General features: G+C 41.1%; 1 protein-coding gene across 1 annotated transcript in view; it reads right to left on the bottom strand.

Moving 5' to 3' along the window:
- Nucleotides 1–23,885, bottom strand: part of PLA2G4E (phospholipase A2 group IVE) — a 51,275-nt gene that overhangs the window by 23,562 nt on the left and 3,828 nt on the right. The window contains exons 2-10 of the mRNA XM_060175056.1: nt 22,975–23,047; nt 17,829–17,965; nt 15,912–16,043; nt 13,663–13,703; nt 11,410–11,452; nt 9,469–9,532; nt 8,726–8,871; nt 8,544–8,627; nt 7,379–7,416 (exon numbers count right to left, since the gene is read on the bottom strand). Coding sequence (XP_060031039.1) covers nt 7,379–7,416; nt 8,544–8,627; nt 8,726–8,871; nt 9,469–9,532; nt 11,410–11,452; nt 13,663–13,703; nt 15,912–16,043; nt 17,829–17,965; nt 22,975–23,047 — 758 coding nt within the window. The remainder of the gene's footprint in view (nt 1–7,378; nt 7,417–8,543; nt 8,628–8,725; nt 8,872–9,468; nt 9,533–11,409; nt 11,453–13,662; nt 13,704–15,911; nt 16,044–17,828; nt 17,966–22,974; nt 23,048–23,885) is intronic.

Here is a 23,885-nt window from a genome sequence, read left to right as displayed (position 1 = left end):
ATCTCCTCAACAAGATCTGGAAAGTGCAAAAAAGAAAAAAAAATCATTCCCTGGGCATCTTCTACACTTTAGGGCTAGACATTGGTGACAGGGAGTCTGAGGTCCATTTGACTGTTTCTTCTGAAGAAGGCTTGACAGGAAGCATTTTTCTGAGCTGGATGAACAAGTTGCTGCTCCTATGAAAATCTTTGGTAAGCTCTTCCTGCTTCTGTAGTAATAGAATAATCATCCTATGTGTTTGTACAACTGACGAAAGTCTTTCCCTTCCATAGTCTCACAACATCATTCTTGAAGAAATGCAGTGCAGGTGAGGCAGGAGGTGTTATAGCATGTCCACTACTCATCCTCTCTGTCACATACCTGCCTGCCTTAACCAAGTTTAGCTTCCTGGCCTGGCATCTAGCACCCTCCCTACTTGATTTGTGCACCCCCACCTCTGCCTTTTTTCCTGGAAGGACTCATCATTTCTCAGATCCCAGGAGCAGTACTGGTTCTGAGATTATGTGTGGGGCCTTGCCTTCTCTGGAAACTTCCTCCTTCAGCACACCTACATTCTTTCCATCCTGAGAACCAGTCTTGCAGGGACTCCCAGAGAACAGGCCTTGACAATTTTTGACCTGAGTCATTAACAAGGCCACATTTCCTTGAAGACAGAGCCTGGAATCTCTCACATATTTTTTTCCCTGACTAGCACAGCCTATTGATACAAATATAAGTAAATAACTCTTTTATGACTTCAACATGGAACAAATAATAAACAGTAATAACAATTGTTGATAAATGCTGAGCTCCTCATTTGTTGGGGAAATGGCTGAGTGAATAATCTCACTGAATCCTTGAAGTAACTAGACAATGGACATTATTCTTGGTTTAGCTCTCCAGTTTACAGGTGAGAAGAAATCAAACAAACTGTGATTTTCATGAAATAATTTTCCCAAGGATAGGTAACTAATCAAATTGTAAATGGAAATTAGTGTCATTTGATTTTTGGCAGGGATACCAAGGGGAAAACAGTATTTTAAGAAAATAGTGCTGGGAAACTGGAAAGCCACATGCCCAAGAATGAAGTTAGAGACCCATTTCAAAAATTAAACAAAATCAATCATAGACCTAAATGTGAAAGCTATAACTATCAAATTCTTAGAAGGGAACCTGGGCGTGTATCTTGATGAACTTGGATTAGGTAATGGTTTCTCTCTCTTTCTTTTTTGTGTTTAAGATAGAAATAGATAGGTAGGTAGATAAATAAGGAGACTATAGCATCAAAACTTTCCTCAATATGCAGTAGGGACAGGTCTCAGACTTGTATCATATAAATGGCAAAGCAATACACTATCCAAATAAGTTATTGCATCAAAGGCACAAGTGGCAAAAGAAAAAAAAATGTGTTGAACTTCACCCATAATGAAAACTGTTCTTCAAAGGATGTTATCAAGAATGCAAAAAGACACATGTAGAAAATGAAATTAGAACTTTAGAGGTGTGGCCGTTGAGTATCAGTTACCACAGATCACTCTTTTCATCAAATAGCTAGAGCCAAAAACAAACAAACAAAAAACACCTGAAAATTTGACAAATTACAATTGTGACCTCTGAAGAAACTCATTTAGCCACATGCAGTCATGTGGTCAATAGATGGAAAAGGGCTGAAGTAGAGACTCAGGATTTAAGAAACCATTCTTAGAGGCAGCACCATTTTGGCAGCTATGCAGCAGAGCTCATTGTCTGTGGCAGGAAGGTGGGGAATTTCCGGGCATGTAACCTATGAATTCAGGGGAATCAGGATATTGAACTGCCTGCATGGACTCATTATTGTCTAAGGAAAAACCTGGAAAAGAACTAAAGCCATGTGGTCTGCTTAGGCCTCTGCACCTAGCTAGGGAAGTAAATTCTGCTTGTGCAAAGAAATTCTCCCATGCTGTTACTTCCCAGAGTCTGGAAACAAGACAATGAAACCATATATTGACATTAAAGGCACTAAACCAGCACAACGTAGATAGTCTCACCCCCTCACACCTCAAAATATAACTAGGGAAATCCTACAAATAGCCACAGTGTCACCTTCTGTCTCAAAAATAGAGACCATGCTAATGTTCAAGCTTAGACTAAACCAAATAGTGATGTTTGAAATTACAAATGACCAGACAGACATGGATATGGAGAAATGAAAGAGAATTAAAAAATTCATTATGAAGACAATTCAGCAATCTAAACTTAACACCCAAATATGTATTAAAGAATTCAAGAGATCATTTCACTAATGAGCTACAAAACTCAGATTAAAATCTCCAAACAGAGCTTCAGGGTGTGAAGAACACTTTGATTGCAGTACAGGCTCAGATAGCAGGCCTTGAAAATAGACTACATCAGGTTGAAAAGAGAATATCAAGGCTAGAAAATATAATCACACCGTATTATGTTAATATAAAGCTGTTGGAAAGGTTTAGAAAAAAACTGAAGCACTTCTCCATAAAATAGGCTTCCTCAGAAAGATGAAAATGAGAGTTATCGGAGTCCCCAAGGAAGAAGAGAGGGAAAGAAGAGCAGAGAACATATTCAAAGAAATCATAGCAGAAAAATTTCCACAACTGGGCATTGCTCAAAACATAGACATTCAGGAGGCTTAATGAATAACCAAGTTCCTGAATCCAAATTGGCCTACTCTAAGACATATCACAGTAAAGCTAACCAAATACAAGGACAATATATATATTGCAGGCTACATGGGGGGGGAGGGAACTGACATACAGTAGTAGAACCACCAGGTGCTCATATGTTTTATCACCACCAACTCTAGAGGGAAGGAAGGAATGGAATGATATATTCAATGTTATAAAAGATAAAAATTTCCAGCCATATTATATAATGCTCAGAGGATCAGTCAACCAAGAGGACATAAAAATTATTAACATTTATGCACCCAATGAGGGACCATGTTAATACATCAAACATATACTGAAAGAACTATGAAAATACATCAATAGCAACACAGTAATAGTAGGAAACTTCAATACCCCACTCTTGCAAATTGACAGATCATGTAATCTGATAGTTAATAAACAAGAGAATTAAATGAAGTATATAGACTAGATCTACTGAACATTTTCAGAGTCTTTCAACCCCAAGAAATTGCAATACATATTATTTTCAAGTTCACATGGGACATTCTCAAGGACAGGCCACATATTAGTTCTCAAAGACAGTGTCAAAAAATTCAAGAGCATTGAAACCATTCCAAGCATCTTCTCAGACCACAGTGGAGTTAAATTAAAACAACCGTAAACAGAAAATTAGTAAAAGTCCCAAAATATGGAAACTCAGTAGTACACTACTTAACAACTACTAGGTCAAAGAGGAAATTAAGGAAGAAATGAAAATATTCTTAGAATTCAATGAAAATGAAGATACAAGCTATCAAAATATGTGAGACACAGCTAAGGCAGTACTAAGAGGGAAATTCATAGTCATATAGACACACATTAGGAGAAAAGAAAAGGCTCAGGTAAACAACCTGACTACAAAACTTATGGACTTAGAAAAACAAAAGAACCCTAAAGCAACCAGAAGGCTTTAAATAACTAAAATTAGGATATAAATAAAATTAAAAAATAAGAGAACCATACAAAAGATCAATGAAGCTAAAATGTTGGTTTTTTGAAAGCATGAACAAAATTGACAACTTTTGGCCAAACTCATTAAAGAAGGGAGAAGATACAAATAAATAGGATTGTAAATGAAAGAAGAGATATTACAACACACAGCAAAGAAATCCAAAGTATCATACAAGGCTTCTATGAATAACTATATACCACTAAGCTAGACAACCTGGAAGAAATGGAAGAATTCCTAGAAACATAATCTTCCAAAAATGAACCAGAAGGAACTAGAAATTATGAACAGGACAATCATGAACAGGTCTAAGAAATTTAAGTGGTTATCAAGAACCCTCCCAACAATAAAAGTCCAGGACCAGGTAGTTTTACAAATGAATTCTACAACACCTTCAAGAAAGAATTAATACCTATACTTTTTAAGCTCCTCCAAAACATTGAAGACACAGGAATATTCCCTTCCAGCTTTTATGAAGATAACATTACCCTGATACCAAAAAATACATTAGCACAACAGAAAAAGAAAATGTAGACAGATATCTCTGATGAACACAGATGCTAAAATACTGAAGAAAATTGTAGCAAAATGGATATAGCAATACATTAAAAAGATTGTACATCATGACCAAGTGGGATTTTTCCCCAGGGATGCAAGGCTGGTTTAAAATATGTAAATCAATCAGTGTGATTAACCACATCTATAAAAGTGATTTTCTAAATAGATGCAGAGAAAGCTTTGACAAAAGACAACATCCTTTTATGATCAAAACACTACAAAAAATGGGAATAGATGGAAATTTCCTCAAGATAGTGGAGTCTATATTTAGCAAACCTGTAGCCAACATCATACTTAATGGTGAAAAACTGGAAGCATTTCCACTCAGATCAGGTACTAGACAGGGATGCCCACTATCACCATTCCTATTCAACATAGTGTTGGAAGTTCTTGCTATACCAATCAGGCAGGAGCAAGGAATTAAAGGCATACAGATTGAAAGAGAAGAAGTCCAACTCTCCCTATTTGCAGATGACATGATAATACGTAGAAAAACCTAAAGAATACAGCAGGAAGCTTTAGGAAGTTATCAGGCAATATAACAAGGTTATATCAAGCTACAAAATTAACATACAAAAGTCAGTGGCATTCCTTTATACAAACACTAAGTAGGAAGAAGAAGAAATCCAGAAATCAATTCCTTTTACTATTGCAACAAAAACAATAAAATATCTAGGAATAAACCTAACCAAAAAGTGAAAAACTTGTATACTGAAAATTATGAGTCACTCACTATTCAAGGAAATAGAAAAAGATGCAAAGAAGTGGAAAGATATTCCATGTTCATGGATTGGAAGAATCAACATCATCATAATGAATATTCTACCCAGAGACATATACAAATTTAATATGGATACTACATATTGGTCAGAGGATAAATCCAACAATATTACCTTCTGCAACCCTCAATGACCCTGGGTCCATGCTCCCAGAGGGCTAGAGAATGGGAAAGCTATCATGGGAGGGGGTGGGTTATGGAGATTGGATGGTGGGAATTGTGTGGAGTTGTACCCCTCCTACCTTATGTTTTTGTTCATTAATCCTTTCTTAAATAAAAAATTAAAAAAAAAATCCAACAATATTTTATTCACAATAGCCAAAGTATGAAAGCAGTCAGAATATCCATCAATAGCTTTATTCCCCAGAACCCCACCCCACTAGGGAATGAGAGAGACAGGCTGGGAGTATGGATCAACCTGCCAATGCCCATGTTCAGTGGGGAATTATAGAAGCAATTATAGGAGCCGGACCTTCCACCTTCTGTACCACATAATGACCCTGGGTTCATACTCCCAGAGAGATAAGGAGATAAGGAGATAGGAGATAACTATTGGGAGAGGGCATGGGATACGGAGTTGTGGTGGTGGGAATTGTACCCCTTGTATGGTTTTTGTCAGTGTTTCCTTTTTATAAATAAGAATTAAAAAATAGAAGTTATAGGATATATATTTCATGGAATATTAGTCTGTAATAAAAAAATGATATTGTGTCCTTTGGGACAAAATGGATGAAATTGTTTATGCTTAGTGAAATAAGATGAAAGACTGGATGGTTTCCACTCATATGTGGAATCTAGAGAACTTACACACAGGAACTTGCAAAAGAAAAGAGAGATAGAAAAACAGGAAGAAATAAAGAAAGAAAGAAAAATCAAACTGTTTCTAAGACTTTTCAAGACTATGAAAGACTTTGGCAGGTGGGAATGTGGTGACACAGAACTTTTGTGGTGGGTGCAATGTGGAACTATACCCTTTAATTAACTAAATTAATCAGATATAAAAGTTAAAAAGAAGAAACCAGACCAACACTTAACATCATACATCAAAAATTAACTCAAAATGGATGAAAAGCCTGTAAGGTATTATAAAATACATATAAGAAAGCACTGCAGGACCCTTAACATCAGAGACAACCTCACTGGCAAGGGAAACTGATGAAAGAATAAACAAATGGGACTACTTAAGGTAAAAAAACTTTTACATATTTTAGAGAAAATTCTACAGTTTGGAGAAGACATTTTTCCTTCACACATCTGACAAGAGATTGATATAGAGAAAACATAAAGAAATGAAGTACAACCTCACCAATGTGTCTTGGAACCCCACCTCCCCAGAGCCCTGTCCCACTAGGGAAAGACAGAAAACAGGCTGGGAGTATGGATCAACCTGCTAACGCCCATGTCCAGTAGAGAAGCAATTACAGAAGCCAGATCTTCCACCTTCTGTGCCCTGTAACTATCCTGGTTTCATATTCCCAGAGGGATAAAGAATAGGAAAGCTTCCAATAAAGGGGATGGATGCAGAACTTTTGTGGTGGAAATTGTGTGGAATTACCTCTCTTATCCAATGGACTTTTAGTTCATAATTAAACCAATAAAAATAATAAAAGAAATAAAGAAGTATAATTAAACAATGAAAAGCAACCTACTCAAAAATGTGGGCCAAAGATCTGAACAGTATTTCTTTCTTTGAAGAAGACATGGTCTGAAGGCATATGAAAACATTCTCCACTAATAAGGGAAATGCAAATTGAAACTTCAATGATATACTATCTCACACTTGTTAAAGTGATTTACATAAACAGAACAGGAAATGACAAGTGTTGGTGAGGATATTGAGAAAAAGGAACTCTGTTACACTATTGATAGGAATGCAAACTAGTGCAACCCCCCTATGAAAGTATGAAGAGTTCTTAAATAAAACTGAAATGCCTTATCCCCCAGCAATACTACTTCTAGGCATATATTTAAAGGATATGAAATCACTAATTTGAAAGGAATGTGCACCCTTATGTTCATACTGCACTATTCATAACAATCAAACTATGGAAGTAATCTAAAGGTCATTGGCCAATAACTGGAAAAAGGAAATATAATCTTGTCAACCACTTTGAAATCACTAATAATAAGATTTTTAAAAATGTGAAAAGACAATATGGGAAAATATTTGCAAAGCAAAAACCTGACGGTTACTTGTGGGAATATGTAAAGAATACTTACAGATAAACAATAAAAGGCAAACAACCCACTCACAAAATGAACAAAGATTCAGAAATAGACATTTATGGAAAAATTGCAAGCTGCCAATAATCTATAAAAATGCATAACTTCATTTAGCATCGGGGAAATGCACATCAAACCTACAATGAGATGCCATTTCATACCTCTTGGGACTAATAAGTCAGAGGGACAAAGGGACAGGGGGCACCTTACCAGGGTGTAGACTTCATGTGTAATTCACAGTTCTCGCCCTGGGAAGGGAGAGGAAAAGAGCTTGTCAGGGGTGGCAATTCAGAACCAAGTGGTCCTAACTGAAGAAGAGGTGACTGGTGACACTGTGACTCCCTGACTTGATTTAGAACTGTGTGCACACACACACCTATTTTATCCCCACTCCCTCTGCCTCTCCCATCAACCTCAACTCAGCTTCTCTTTCCTTCCCTCCCTCTTTCTCTCTCTCCTTTCACCTTTCCAGGACACCCCTAGGGAGGCCACACCAGAACCAAAATGACACAGATCAGTCTTGCACTTCCCTGAGGTCTCTGTGTCCACACAGGCCTCTACTCCTGCAGGTGAGGATGAGCTCTTTCCTGCCTCTGGATCATAAGAGCATCCCACCACAGCTGAGCATTACAGCCACCTTCCTTCCTTCCTTCCTTCCTTCCTTCCTTCCTTCCTTCCTTCCTTCCTCCCTCCCTCCCTTCCTCCCTCCCTTCCTTCCTTCCCCTTCCCTTTCCCTCCCTCCGTTCCCTTCCCCCTCCTCTCCTCTCCTCTCCTCTCCTCTCCTCTCCTCTCCTCTCCTCTCCTCTCCTCTCCTCTCCTCTCCTCTCCTCTCCTTTCCTCTTTCTTTCTTTCTTTCTTTCTTTCTTTCTTTCTTTCTTTCTTTCTTTCTTTCTATCTTCTTTCTATAAAGAGTCAGAGTGAATGAAAGGGATCACAGATTTTCTTTAATGTCATGGGGGAAAGACTAAAACTGGGGCTGAAAACATGGTAAAGCAGTGCACTAAGTAAGCTATTTCATCAGCTGTAATTATTTTACTTTATATACTTTTTTTTTATTAGAGCACAAGCTCTGGCTTATGGTGTTGCTGTTGGTAGTGATAGTGGTGGGGGATTGAACCTGGGACCTAGGAGCCTCAGGCATGAAAGCTTTTCTGTATAACCATTACACTAATGCTCCTGCCTTCAACTCAGCTTGCACACATTCTCTCTGGTCCCACACTATACTCAGCAGTCTCCTATCCCACAAGACTCCTCTGTCCTGCCTGGGCTCAGCCTCCATGAACTACCTGCTTTCATTCTCCACTCCCAGTCCCACCCACAAGGCCACAGGAGCTCCAGGCCTAGTGGGGTCTTTTTAATAGACACAAGTACTCACCACAGGCAGGGGTACTGACTGGCCATCTGGTAGACTGTCAAGGGGCTGGCAGGTGGGCTCCTTCTTGTGCACACAGCAGCAAAACTGGAAAGACAGGTTCTGTAAGGGGTAGCAGTGAAGGGCTTCTCTAGAACCCTTGCCTTCCCTCTTGTCCATGCCACCCCACTGCTGCTGCCTTGTACCCCACAGCTCCAGTGGCTCTTGGGCATCTCCACATGTATCTGGGGCTGGAAGTACTTGGGGTAGTGGAAGCAGACTGGGTTCAGGCAGCTTGAGATGCGCTGGGTATGCTCGAAGGATTCCTTCACTGTCACCAGGAGGTCCTTCTCTGGAAGAGAGGACAGAAGGGCTAGGACCCAGGAAACTTCTCCCTGCCCACCTTTTAGGCCTAATACAAAGTCTAGCTGGAAATATCCTGAAAGGGAGTTTAGAATCCTCCAGGGCATTGGTTCCCCAGGGCATAGTCCCCAGACATCTGCATTTCTTTGCATAAGGCTGACAAGTGAGGTCCCAGGAAGCCTTGTTGTTGTGCTGTAATCCAGTCATAGGGCTGGAGGCCTTGAAGTGGGACAGTGTGCTGGATACTTGGGCTTAGGTCCCTGCCCCTGGAAAAGGTTACGGTTCACTTTGACTTGTAATGAAACAGAGGATGGGCTCTGCAAGGTGGGATGGGTGCTGACCACTGCACTGGGTCACGGGTGCTTACTAGGGATGAATCAGACCAGTTTGGGCAGAGTGGTTAGTGCTGTGCCAGATCCAGGGAGCCCTGGAGAGCAGCTCCCCTATAGAACAGCTAGGAGACTCAGCCAAGCTTTGGGTTCTCTGGCCAGGTCAACCTGTGGAGTCTGTGGCTCTCCACTCTGGGGCTGACAACATTGGGGTATAGCACTGCCCTGCCTAGTGGGCAGAGAGGAAAAGAACTCACTTTTCCCCAGTTTCTTCCATCTCTCGGATTTTGCATGAACTTCTAGGCAGGAGACTTGCCGAGACTGAAACAAAAGAAGGGAGGTGAGTCATTCTGAGAACAATCAGTTCCCTTCCTCTGCCAGGCCAGAAGAGGAATCATGAAGTCAGAACTCAGATCCAGCCCTGCTTTGGACTTTGGGCTGACTCTGGTGAACTCTAGTTTAGAGTTCCCCTTGTTTCTGAACCCCCATCAAGGTCTATCATGTCCTTCAAATGAGTATTTAAAAATGAAACTATCTTGAAGACATTTGACTGTATGACATGTACACTGTGGGTAGAAATGTAAACTGGCTCAACCTCTTTGGAAAATAGTATAGAATGTCCTTACTGGGGACATAAAAGGGAAATAACTATGAGCCTGCAATACGACTCCTAAGCATGATCTAAAGCACAAAACACTAATTCTAAAGGATTTATATGCACCCCTATGCTTGTAGCTTCACTGCTCTCAATAACCAAAATAGCAGCAACCTAAATGCCCAATGACAGATTTTATGGAACATATATTCAATGGCACACTACTCTACAGAAAAAAAAATATGATACTGAGTCCTTTGGGGGGGGAAAATGAATGAAATTATAGATGGTTATGCTAAATGAAGTAAGAGGTAAAGGACAAACTACCTGATGGTTTTGCTCATATGTGGAACATGAATGACTAAAGAAAATAAACTTGTGAAGGCAATGGGAACCAAACTATCTCTTGAATTTATGAGAATCATTGTGATTAGGGGGGGTGGAAGGGAGACACAGGGTTTTGGCAAAGGTGTGGTAACTTATATTGGCTACATATGATTGTGGAATTATGCCCCTGAAATTTATAAAATTGTAAGGACTCTGTTAAAATATATATATCTTACAGGGTTATCTCCAGGGCCTGGTGCCTGTACTATGAACCCACTGCTCCTGGAGACCATCTTTTTTCCATTGTTGTTTTAAATCATTAATAAAAAGGGAGAAAAAACATTTGCCTCTGAGATCACTGCTTACTAGGTCATGTTCTTGGCCATAAGTCGGGAAACAGTGGTCTGGTCCAAAACTGGTGCAGAGCTTAGAAAGCACTTCCAAAAAAATTCAAAGAAGTGGAGGCAGGTTTGATTCTTTTCCCACAAACTCTTCAAGATTGGTGTGTGTGTGTGTGTGTGTGTGTGTGTGTGTGTGTGTGTGTGTGTGTTTTGGGGTGGAAGAGGTTTATTGAACCCTGAGTTTTAGACAGATCTAACTGAAGTGACTATACCAGCAGCTGTATTATGAAACCATTTACTCATTTTTTATTTATTTTTTCCTGCTGGAGGTTTGTACCTGTGACATTCCACTGCTCCCAGCAGACTTAAACTTTCCTTTTAATTTAAGCTAGAGAGAAAGAGTCCATAGCAGTACTCTACCATTCATGGTGCTTCCTACTGTTCCAAGCATGGTGTTCCATGTTGTGCTAAGGGCTCAAACCTGGATCCTCATGCATGGCAAAATGTGTGTTCTGCAACGTGAACTATCTTCTGGACCCATTAAGTTCTTTTAAATATTGAATTTGTGCTTATGGAGAGATGAGAGAGAGAAATGTGTGTGTGTGTGTGTGTGTGTGTGTGTGTGTGTGTGTGTTGGTGGTAATGGGATGGAAGGCTTGTTAGAGGCTGGTTATTAGGGGGTGATTTTATGAGAGAGGTTCCACAGAGAAGAGGTAATTTTCATGTTGTATAAATGGCATACTAAAGTCTGGCTATATCTACCCAGGAGCTAGAGTCCAATTGTTGCCCCCACTTTGCCTGATTTTAGCTAGTCTGTAGTGGCCTGCGGCACAAAGACCTGAGGTAGGCCCAGCATTTCCTCCCTATGTGTACCTAAAAGCAGCACCCATATGTAACCCCAGGGGTTACCAATAAGTATATTGAAGGATAATTACCACCAGCACGCCATTAGTGATGAGGGTCTCAGGTGGAGAGGGGCTAAAAGACAAAACCAAGAACTCTTGGTCAGTTATATCTTTGAAAAGTTTCTTTCTCTTTCTTTTATTTTCTTGTTCTTTTTTTTTTTTTTTTAACCAAAGCACTATTGAGCCATGGTATATGGTAGGACCAGGAATTGAACCTGGGACCTCAAGCCTCAAGCTTGAATGTCTTTTTGCATAACCACTATGTTATATTCTCAGTCCCAGTTACGTCATTCTTGACTGATTTCTCATGAAGGCAAGGAAAAGCCTAAATACAGTCAATAATGAAATAAAGGTTTGAGTTTTGTGAAAGATATTCAAAAGATAAGACCATTATTAGGCCTTATAAAATATTATCTTAAGAAACATCATATCTGTAGATTGTCAAGAAGAAAACTAGCACATATTTGAAATAAATAGAGGGACAGTATCTCTGAGCAGCCAAGTAGGGTCCTGATATACATGAAATACCCTGGTGTTATAAGATCAAGAATTTAAACCTTGGGGGCTGAGTGGAAGCACAATGACAAGGGTTTGAACCCTTCCTCCCCACCTGCAGTGGGGATGCTTCCTGAGTGGTGGAGCAGGTCTGCAGGTGTCTAGATCTATCTCCCCATCCTCTCTCAATTTCTTTCTGTCCTAATAAAAATTAGAAAGAAAGAAAAAAAATTTAAACCTCCATGTGGAGTCCACAATCTTCCTCATAAAAATTATGCCCAAAATGACTGTGTCTTCAGACTAAGGAGAGATACCTGCTCAATTGCTCATGAAGGTCCCCCTCCACATCCCCTGCTAGTACAGGTAAGGACTAGGGGCTTGAACAGAGGTCCTTGAACAACAACAGTGTGTGTGGTTTACTTGTTGCACTACCCTCAGCCCCCAATTTTGCTGCCAATTATGACATGTTTCATCTTGCAATATGAAATTCAGTCAAGGATTTTTTTCCCCCTTTAAAGTTCTGTTGAACCAAGAATCTGGAGAGATTTGAGGGTTTTTTTTTTTTTTTTTTTTTTTGCCTCCAGGGTTATTGCCATCCACTGCTCCTGGAGACCACTTTTTCCCCTTTGTTGCCCTTATTGTTTTTATCATTGCTGTGGTTATTATTGTTGTTGTTGTTGTTAGACAGAGAGAAATCGAGAGAGGAGGGGAGACAGAGAGGGGGAGAGAAAGATAGACACCTGCAGATCTGCTTCACCACCTGTGAAGTGACACCCCTGCAGGTGGGGAGCCAGGGGCTCAAACCAGGATCCTTACTCCTGTCCTTGCGCTTCACACTATGTGCGCTTAACCCACTGTGCCACTGCCTGACTCCCAAGAGTTGAGATTTTATTCACTATGAAACTAATAATGGGGGACCGAGTGGTGGGGCACCCAGTTGAGCGCACATGTTATAGTGTGCAAAGACCCAGGTTCACGCCCCCAGTCTCCACCACTTCACAAGTGGTGAAGCAAGGCTGCAGGTATCTCTCTCCTTCTCTATCTCCCCCTTTCAATTTCTGGCTATCTCTATCCAGTCAATAAATAAAGATAATTAAAAAAAGAATTAAAAAAGAAACCAATAATGTTGGTTTTATAAAATCAAATTAAATCTTTGTGTAAGTTGATTTGAATGAGGCACCCCAAATAGTCCTAAGCTTCTCAGAGTGGAAGGTGAAAAGCCCTCTTGATTTAGCCAGGGCTAAGAGAGAAGTTTTCTGCCCCAATGCACACAAACCACGTGCTCTCTCCCCTTGGTCATTGCCCCTTCTCTTCCTTCTATTATTTCTTTTTCTTCATCCCATTCCCTAGCTCTGTGACCCAATTCAACTTGAGTCTCCAGCATGACCATACCTCTGGACACTGGGTTATTCATCCGAAAATGATGGGAAATAACCCCACATGCTTGACCAGACCTCCCTGACTTGATTTCAGAGTAGGTTGTAGAAAATGGGGGGAATCCTCTGCTTAAGGTTAGGTATGGGTGCGGTTTCTTCTAATAGTTTTGGGACAGGGAATAAATGGAGCTCACCTCTTTTGCAGTCTACCCTCAACAAGGCCTCTGTCACCTAGAAGTCATTCCTGGGAGTCCAGGTGAGTCGGGGCAGCTGAATGGATCAGAGTACTAAGTCTCTAAGACAAGTAGATGTAATATCTAGTGAGGAGTGGCAGAAGGAAGGGGGGATGGGAAGAAAGTAGAAAAATAAAGCAGGATTATGAAATGACCATGCCTGGAAGTTGCTTGCATACCTGTCCTCCAGCAGGAACTCCACCTCCAACTCTTCCATGCCCTGCAGGAGAAGGAAGGGAAGATAGTAGCAAGATTCATCTTCATGTCTCTGTAGACCAGCATCCCAGCTACTCCAGGAGCCCCTGTGAACTCCATCCTGTGCTTTCCCTATAACCATCCTTTCACCTTGAAGTGGGGATAGTTGTTCCTGGTCTTTGATGTCCTCTCTGTCTTCAAGTCTATGACATCAAGAACATCACTGACAATTTTACACCAAAGCCCTAATTACTGGAAACTCTACACATTATATACTAATGTCTGACTGCTACTGATCACTTATTTTGTTTTAGATAGATAGATAGAGAGATAGATAGATGGGGAGATGGAGATATCACAGCACTGAAAGCTTCCTTCACTACAATAGGGTGCTGTGTTTGAATCTGGGCAATGCACATGGCAAAGCAGTGCATTATCCTAATAGATATTTTTCCAGCCAGCTACTAATCACTCTTAATTGCCTCTTTCCTTACAGTTGCCTATAGTACAGTCAACCTTGCTCCTCAGGCAACCTTGTTGATCCCCACGCCTTGCATTTAGCCACCTCTTCCTCAGATCACATCTCTTATTAATCTACCCTAATTTCCCCAGGTTTCTCCTGTGTGCCTAAAGGGCTCTTGGTCCCAGGCAAGGGAGGTTTGAGGTTTTACCCCTCAGCAAACTCAACTCCCAGGTAGGGGTGCCTCCTTACGTTATTCTTTTACCTTCCTGCTGTGTAACTTCAAAAAATTATGAGCTCATTGAGCCTTCATTTTCCTACTGGAAACATATGCCAGGCAAGGACATGCTTGACTCCTGACCTGGCCCTGTGCCTTGAGCAGTGCCTAGCTTGTAGTAGGCATCCAACTATTTGTTGAAATATAAATTCCTAGTACCTGACAGCACCAACTTTCTCTTATTTTCAGACTTCTCCTGCCTTACCTTCACCTGTCCTCTATCCCATCCCCGTACTCACACCATGAAGAAGAAAAGCAACCAACACTATATCTATTTTGTAGTGTGAGCACTGTTATCAATAGATAACTTAATTTTGTTCCCCCCACTCACAGTTTTTCATGGTAGCCATTTAATTGTGTGTGTGTGTGTGTGTGTGTGTGTGTGTGTGTTTTGCCTCCAGCGTTATTGCTGGGGCTCATTGCCTACACTACAAATCCACTGCTCCTGGAGGCCATTTTTCCCCTATCTTGTTGCCCTTGTTGTTATTGCTGTTATTGTTTGACAGAGAGAAATTGAGAGAGGAGGGAAAGACAGAAGGGGAGAGAAATATAGATATCTGCAGACCTGCTTCACCTCTTATACAGCAACTGTACTGCAGGTGGGGAGCCCAGGGGCTCAAACCAGAATTCTTACACTAGTCCTTGTGCTTTGCTCCATGTGTGCTTAACTCACTGAGCTACCACTCAGCCCCCTTAATTTTTTTTTTAAACTTTCTGTCACCAGAGTTATGATTGGACTCTGACTGCGTAGCTCCACTGTTTCTGGTGGTCATTCCATTCCCCACCCCTTTTTATTTCTTTTTGATAGAGGACAAGAGACAAAGAGAGGTAAATCAGGGAGGTAGGCAGAGAGGAGAGACACCTGAAGCACTGTTTCACCACCTGTGAAACTTCCCCTCACCCCACCCCATGAACTTGGGTACCAGGGGTTGGAAACCAGGTTTTTTTACATTGTAATATGTGTGCTGTGTTATATGGGGTGAGCCATCACCCAGCTTCATGGTTGGAATCACTATTGCCACTGAATAGAAGATGAGACAGAAGTCGGGCGATAGCGCAGTGGGTTAAGTGCAGGTAGTGTGAAGCGCAAGGACCAGTGAAAGGATCCTGGTTCGAGCCCCCGGCTCCCACCTGCATGGGAGTTGCTTCACAGGTAGTGAAGCAAGTCTGCAGGTTATCTGTCTTTGTCTCCCCCTTCTGTCTTCCCCTCCTCTCTCCATTTCTCTCTGTCCTATCTAACAATGACAGTAACAATAATAACTACAACAACAAGGGCAACGAAAGGGAAAATAAATTAAAAAAAAAAAAGACGTGACAACACTCAGAGGTATCCAGTACTTTCCACAAGCTCACACAGTGAATCAGTGCTAAAATTTGCATAAGCACCACTATCTTCTCCCAGCTTAGCTATAGAGAGAACCCCAAGGGATGATATCACTGGCAAAATAGCTTTTTCTCATGAGGCAGAAGACTGAAACCTGGGCACCTGCACCCACCTCTGGGTTGAGTGGAAATTTCACATGGGTTTTCTTCCGGAAGCAGAGTTTCGTGAGGTCATAGAGAACTGTCAGGAGATGGTCATCTGGTGTAACTGTGTCTTCATCACATACACTCAGCTCGATCATATTCTGGGGAGAAGGGGAAGTACAAGTCTGGTTATATAGCTATATCAAATTATTTCTAGGATGAGGGAGAGGCTTGATCTTGGTCCCAGTGAGGAGGTGGGTCTGAGGGATGGGGATCAGCATAGAGGTCCCTGTTCAGGTGTGAGTGATATTTGCAGGGAAATTAACTGGGGTGAGGAATATCTACTTCCACCCTTCCAGCTACCTAAAAACCTCATCTTCTTTGTATCTCCTACTGGAGAAGTTTGTTCTTTTGTGATCTGAACACTTGTCTGTGATGTGTGAGGGGTTTCATTTCATTTGGAGGAATAATGGAAGGGAAAAGTAGTCAAGCCTCTTGTCAAGATATAGAATGTGCTCAATGTTGAGCTCAGAAGGCTTCAAGGTAAAGGTAGTCCATTTGCAGATGATCCCACCAGTGTGCCCTGGAGCTCTGCTTCCTCAGAGCCCTGTCCCACTAGGGGAAGAGAGAGACAGGCTGGGAGTATGGATTGACCTGTCAACGCCCACATTCAGTGGGGAAGCAATTACAGAAGCCAGACCTTCCACCTTTTGCACCCCATAAAGACCTTGGGTCCATACTCCCATGGGGTTAAAGAATAGGAAAGCTATCAGGGGAGGGGATGGGATATGGAGCTCTGGTGGTGGACTTGTCCTATGGACTTGTCAGTGTTTCCATTTTATAAAATAATCACAATAAAAAAAAAGTCCATCTGATACTAGAAAACCCAGTTCAAAAAACTTAATACCCTAACATGCTAAGGAGTGACATGGGAAACATTACAGGGATTCTGAAACTTGATGGGGTTAAAATGTGGTATCAAAAGTCTACCCTTTTGTTCATCAACCTTTAGTGAGGTCCCTGATAGTCCCAAAGCAGTACATTAACTGTTGAGCATCAACCCTGCCACTTGACTGAACTCAGAAGTAAGCAGTTTCAGATGGCATGGATTAACCTCTCAGAATTGTGGTTTGGAATTGGGTTTGTCTATTTAGTTCCATCTAGTAGACATGAGTTGATTCTGGGGGTTCACTAATGATGAATTCTTTTGACCTAAAAATAATTAAAAATTCACATTTTCCCCTGGAAGTAACCCAATAGTCCCACAGACAGCCCAAATTCTGATTTCAAAATAGCAGACCCATGTTTTCTTAAAAACAAAATGGATTCATGTTGAACCAGTAATGAATAGGTATGCCTAAAGTATGAAAACAGTAAGTTGGATGGAGCTACCATGACAGGTGTCCCAAGAATGGGGTTGATGATCATGATAAGTTCAAGCTTATCTTGTGGGTCTCTGATGAGGTGATCACCATTAAGGATTCTTAAGGGGGCATTGTCCTTTAGGAAATGTGAATTTGACTTAGAGCCACCACATATCTGAGTAAGACTAACACCGTGAAACAATTCAACAAATGGAAGCACACATACCTAAGGAGTTAGAAGTAACAAAGTCATTTAAACAGACTGGTTTTGTACCTAGTGAATACAAAGTCACTTTCTATCTCTGCATTCTCTTGTTTGCAGTACATTTTAGAGAACATTAGGAAAAAAATACTGTGGGGGCAGGAACTACCCAGTTTCAGCAGCTATATTAAAGAATAAGAGAGACATGAAGGTAGAAATATAGGTACTTTCAAACACAAGACAGTCAGATGGAAAGGTAAATAGAAGGACAAGAAGTAGGCAGAAAGACAACTGGTTGGAAGAACACATAAGCAAAGAGAAGGGCAACATATGGGATTAGAAATGCAGGCTAGGTGACAGGCCCATCTGTCATGGCTCACCTTCACTTGACTCTGGATCTGGAAGTTGAAGGTTTCATTCCACTCTGGGTTTGGGCAGTTAGAGATGGTCCTTGTCCTTAGCCGATCACTAGAAGCAGTGGGCAGCCAGAGGCTCACATAGCAATCTGTCTGGCTCACTATCCAAGGAAGACAAGGGTGAGAGAAAATGGTGAGAGAGTCTGGAAGTAGCAGAGGGAACTTTAGATAAGTTGCTTTCAGAACAAGAATTATTCTCAGATTCTGGTCTCCTCCTGAGCTATGAGTGGGTCTGACTTTCCAGAAGTTTCTGTCCCAGACCCTAGAATTTGTGAGCCAGAGATTTGATAGAGGGGGAAACAGGCCCCTCTGTTCATTCCCAAAGACACTGATGACCTCTGACTCCTAGTCAGAAGCACTTGGCTCTCTGAGCAAATATCTGCTGGTTTGGGACAAACTATAGCCACACAATTTGCCCTCTTCCAGAGAAATATCTGAAGAACAAGCTCAAAAGATTCAGTTCACCTCTTGCCTTCAACGAAGACAATAGGGAGCTAGCTGCCTTCAATGGGTCTGAAGAGGAGCAAGGATTTAGAGAGGATACAGTCTGCTGTGAGTCAGTCTGAAAGGCCCCATCAAGAAAGGGCTTGGTTGGAACATGCTATTCAAAAGGATCTAGGAGCAGGGACCAACTTATGTGTCAACTGCAGCCAGACTGGTTTTTTCATACCTACACTGGTCTCTCCACAAGAGGGGTGTGACCCAAGAAACCCTCATATCTGAGACATATCTATCATTCATCTAACATCTATCTATATGTATGTATGTATCTATCTGTCTTCATCATCATCTATCAGTATTATCTACCTATTATCTATGTATCTATTAATCTATCACCTATCTTATATCTGTATGTATCTATCATCTGCCTTTTATCTATATCTCATACCTGAGACACATTTATCTATCATCTATCTAAATCTATACCTATTATCTATTTACCTACTCATCTGTATATCTTCTGTCTTATCTGTATCTATCATCTATCTATACCTCATACCTGAGACACATTTATCTATCATCTATCTAGCTATTTATCTATCATGTTTCTATCATCTGTCTACCTACCCTATTGTCTTCTATCTATATCTATAATGTATATATATATATTCTATCTATATCTATAATATATATATATATATATTTCATTCTAAAGGAATCAAGTGTGAGAATGCTGGTTGTACCCAGGAGAAAGAAAAAACACCTTGATCCCAATAAGCCTACCCAAAGCAGAGGAAGGTCTCCTAGATCTTCTTATTGGAACAACAGAAGGCATAGGGTGAAAACTGCATTATCATCTTAGTTCCATTTAGTTTCATAGTCTGTGCTAAGTCCCTGCATTCACATCAGGTATGTGAGAATAGTAAGAGTTGGTTTCTATTTCCTGTGTCAGAAGGGCCTCCGTGTGGTAAAGCTGGTGTGAATATACCTGTATGGGCAGAGTTGGCCCAAACTAATTCGTAATTATCATCAGTAATGTCCTAAGCTAGTATAACTAGTGGTGGTCTCATGGCTGACTTGGTTCTCTTGTCACCACACTGAGAACTTTATCGAAGTTAGTAGCCATGGTTTGCCTCATAAGTATCTTTGGCTTCTGATTTTATCTTCATTTTCTGGTTAATCTTTGAGAGCTAACCATTCACTGAATTGGAATTCACAGCCCTTTTCTCATTGAATAAAAGTAATAATTAACCATCATTAATCATCACTTAATATTGATACAATGAATGACTAAAAGTCAAAAGAATAAAAAGAAAATAGTGCTCTCTTCATCTTCACCCATCCTTTCAATACCCAACTTTTTACCTATTGTCTACTCAGCTGTCCAGGCCAGTTACCTGGTGTCATCCATGACCCTCACACCCTTATTTCTTTTGTCCTTTTGAGTTTGTTGACTTCTTTTCACACCATTGATACTGCCTTGTCTTCTTTTGGGCTTTTTTTTGTAGTCACATTTAAGAAAAAATTTTATTATCTTTATTTATTGGACAGAGATAGCCAGAGATTGAGAGGGGTAGGGGAGATAGAGAGGGAGAGAGATAGAGAGACACCTGCAGACCTGCTTTACCACTTGTGAAGCATTCCCCCTGCAGGTGGGGACCAGGGACTCGAACCTGGGTCCTTGCACACTGTAATGTGTGCACTTAACCAGGTGTGGTACCACCTGGCCCCTCTTTTGGGCTTTTTGATATTTACTCTCAAGAGAAACCAGAGAGAAAATGTTGCTCCCTAGTTATTCTCTTTATTATTTAGTATTTATTTATTTTGCCTCCAGGATTATCGCTGGGGCGCGGTGCCTGCACCATGAATAGTGGCACTGCTCCTGGAGGCTATTTTCCCCCTTTTGTTGCCCTTGTTGTTTTATCGTTGTTGTTGTTGTGATTGTTATTGTTGTCATTGCTGTCATTGTTGTTGGATAGGATAGAGAGAAATGAGAGAGGAGGGAAAGACAGAGAGGGAGAGAGAAAGATAGACACAGGCAGACCTACTCCACTGCTTGTGAAGAGACCCCACTGCAGGTGGGGAGCTAGGGGCTAGAACTGGGATCTTTAAGTTGGACCTTGCGCTTTGTACCATGTGCGCTTAACCTGCTGTGCTACCGCCCAACCCCCCAGTTAGAAATTCCTTTAAAAATTTTTTTTAATAATTTTTATTGAGGTGTTAATGACTTACAGTATAGTTGTTGACATGAGTACAATTTCTCATCTCCTTCCGAAATTTGTCAGCAGAACACTCTCAAGCAAAACTTAGGTCTTTTTACATCACCATGCACCAGCACCCCAAGGCTTTCTTCAGTCTGTCTCTCTTCTTCCTTTACTTCTTCTCCTTCCAGAATCCTTTACTTTGGTTTAATACATGACATTCAGTCTAAATTTCACTTTGTCTTTTCCCTCTCTGTCCCTATTTTCTAGTCACACCTACAGGTGAAATTATTCATTTTTTAAAAAAAATTATTTATAAAAAGGAAACACTGACAAAACCATGGGATAAGAGGGGCACAGCTTTGCACAGTTCCCACCACCAGACCTCCGTATACCGTACCCTCCACAGTTAGAGATTCTTTAAGGGCTCTAATCTACCCTCAGGAAAGAGTCTCAGCCTTTCATGCTGCTGTCCCTATCCATGTCCCAACCTCAGCCTCCTCTTTCATTCTTCGTATTACTCAACTTGGATGCACTATCAAGCACATGCATGCCACACACTCATACTCTAAATTTCCACAAATCCAAGCCTCTACTTCTCAGAAGGTCCTCTGCTATCTTGCCATTCCTTCTGATTAGAATACAATCCTCTTTCACTTTAATGTCACCTTTTCTTTAACTGACACCTTTGAATTTCAGAAGGAACTTCCTATGGAAGTCCTCTGTGATGCCCTGCATCTGGGCCAGGTAGAACTCTTGTTCTTCAGGTGGAATGCTGGTTCCATGGCTCTGAAATAGCAGCTTGGTCTGTTTCTACCTCTCCATCAACAGTGGGAGACCCAGGGAGGTGAAGTCTCTGCACTAAGCAAATAGTTCGCACTTGTCATTATTCTGTGAGATAAGTGAATGATTTGAAAAAAAAAGTCTGATTTCTTTCTAAGATTGTATCCAGAACTTCTGGGCTAAGCTACCACAGGTGAGCCAGCTGGCACATCTTATCACTCTGCCCATACTTAGACTGAGCAGGGACCTGCCATTCTTTCTGGACCTTACTCAGACTTTCCTCATACCAACTGCTCCTTCTGGGCCTGGAATATTCTCCCAAGTCTACTACATTTACATTGGAGTCTATAGGCAGAGACCCTACTTCACTCTCTACTCATATTCTTAGCATGGTTTGATGGACACTTTTTTTTTTTTTTACATCTACTTTATTGGGGGTGGTTAATGGTTTTCAGTACAGTTGTTGATACATAGGTAACTGACCTTAATAACAAACAGTAATTAAGTATCATGTAACAACTGCTTAAATGCATAAGTAGCAGATTGTTACACATTTAGGATTTCATACTTCTAAATTACTTGACAATAAGATCAATGAACTCTAAAAAAGTTCCTTGTAGTCAGTGATTTAAACCAAAGAAAGGAAAGAAGGAAGGAAGAAAGAAAGGAAGGAAGAAAAAAAAAAGAGCTGTCAACCCTAGATGACTAAATTAAAAATGTACAATTCTTTATTCTCCTAGGTAGGATGAAACTCCATCTTCCACTACATAATATAGTGTAATAGACATATAAAAGGCATATTTTATGACTGACAATGAGTTAAAACACTTGGAAGCCATTTTTCACTTTTTCTTTCTTTCTGATAGAAAGTGAGAGACGGAGATTGAGGAGACAGAGAGAAAGTGAGGCACTTGCAGCACAGCACCACTATTATGAAGCTTCCTTCTTGCAGGTAGGGAACTGGAACTTGAACCCAGGTCTTTGAACAGGGTAAGATGTACATTTTACCAGGTGAGCCACCACTCAGACCCCCTCCTATCACTATTCTATAATAACTCAGACCATCTACTACTTCCCTATTAAAGTGTACACTTGATACCCGTGTATCTTCTGCATAATCTGAGGCTCTCCTTAGCCTAGTTGAATTATAAAATGAAGGAAGTGGGAATATAAGAGATATGGGTAATCTTGGTGGCCTTTGGGCTGTAAATATTGAGCACTTCAGCACTTGGGGATTTATATAGAGGTTTATCCTCTCATGATAGTGGGGGTGGTGGTAGTGGAAGTGGTGATAAAGTTAGCATAGGAAGAAATCTTGACTCTCCTGTTTTCTTGAACTGCCAATCCAAAGACAAGGGTTAGGGAGCATCATGTCCACTGAGATACCCCAGTTTTCCCCTTAAGCCAGAGTGTTCCCTGGGGCCCCTGGCCTGGGAATACAAAGGGGCTGGAAAGTGAAATTCAGGTTGAAAGAATACTATACAAGCAATATACTATACTATACCTTGGTGATACAAACCACATCCACAAGGCCTAACTGAGGAACTGGTGTTGTAGGGGCTTCAGCCATGTCCCTCAGAAGCCATCTTAGGATGCACACACATAGACACACTAAGCATTTCTCCAGCTAGACTGTCTCTCCATAAGCAGAGAAGGAACGAGAGAAGAGGACAGAGGCTACTTACCCATATCAGCCTGTCGTATATTTTTCATCTTGATGATCCTTACTGCCAGCAGGTGACATGGGGACAGCCCCTCCTGTGAATTGAAAGGACAATGCTCTCACTTGGTCTTTCTTTCCTTCTCTCTCTCTCTCTCTCTCCCCTTTCCTTCCTTCCTTTCTTCTTTCTTTCTTTTTGTTATACCACCAGAGTCCTCACTGGAGCTCAGTGACTGCATAGTTCCACCATTCCTGATGACCTATTGTTTTTGATAGAGTGAGGTACAGAGAGAAATTGAGAGGGAGACAGAAGAGACATCTGCAGCACTTCTCTACTACTCATGAAGCTTCTCCTGTGCAGGTGGGGCCTGGTGGTTTGAGCTGGAGGCCTCAAGCATGGTAATAGTGCACTCAGTAGCTTCTCGGCCTTTTGGCTAAGATCTGTTCTTATCAGTTTAATAGTGCACTCACTCATAGGCAGGAGGCATTGATGAAGAGAACAGTTCCAACTGACTACAAGTTCCCACCACAGGGACTCAAGACACCTCTCTCCAGAAACAATCCACATTTTTATACTCTAGAAAACTCCTCTTGTCACTGGGGAGCCCTGAAGCTGCTTAGGAGAAGGGATTTCTCCTCACCTCTGATCAGCTTGGCCTGGAAGAGGCAATTTCATGCCTTTCCTGGACTGAATTTGGTTCATGCTTTTATCTGTTTGCATCATGAGGTTTTAAGTTCCTTCATGGTTTTTTTTTACCCAAGATTGACATTTTTTGATGCTTTTTAACCCACCAGGGTTATTACTGAGGTTTGTCCCTACACAACTCCACCAGTTCCTGGTAACCGTTATTTCTTTCCTCTAGGAGAGGGAAGGGGAGAGAGAGAAAGACCACAACACTGCTCCACTACATGGGAAACTTCCCCCCTGCAAGCATT

This window comes from Erinaceus europaeus, chromosome 16, assembly GCF_950295315.1.
Source record: "Erinaceus europaeus chromosome 16, mEriEur2.1, whole genome shotgun sequence".
NCBI lineage: Eukaryota > Metazoa > Chordata > Mammalia > Eulipotyphla > Erinaceidae > Erinaceus > Erinaceus europaeus.
This window is presented reverse-complemented; position numbering and strand designations above follow the sequence as displayed.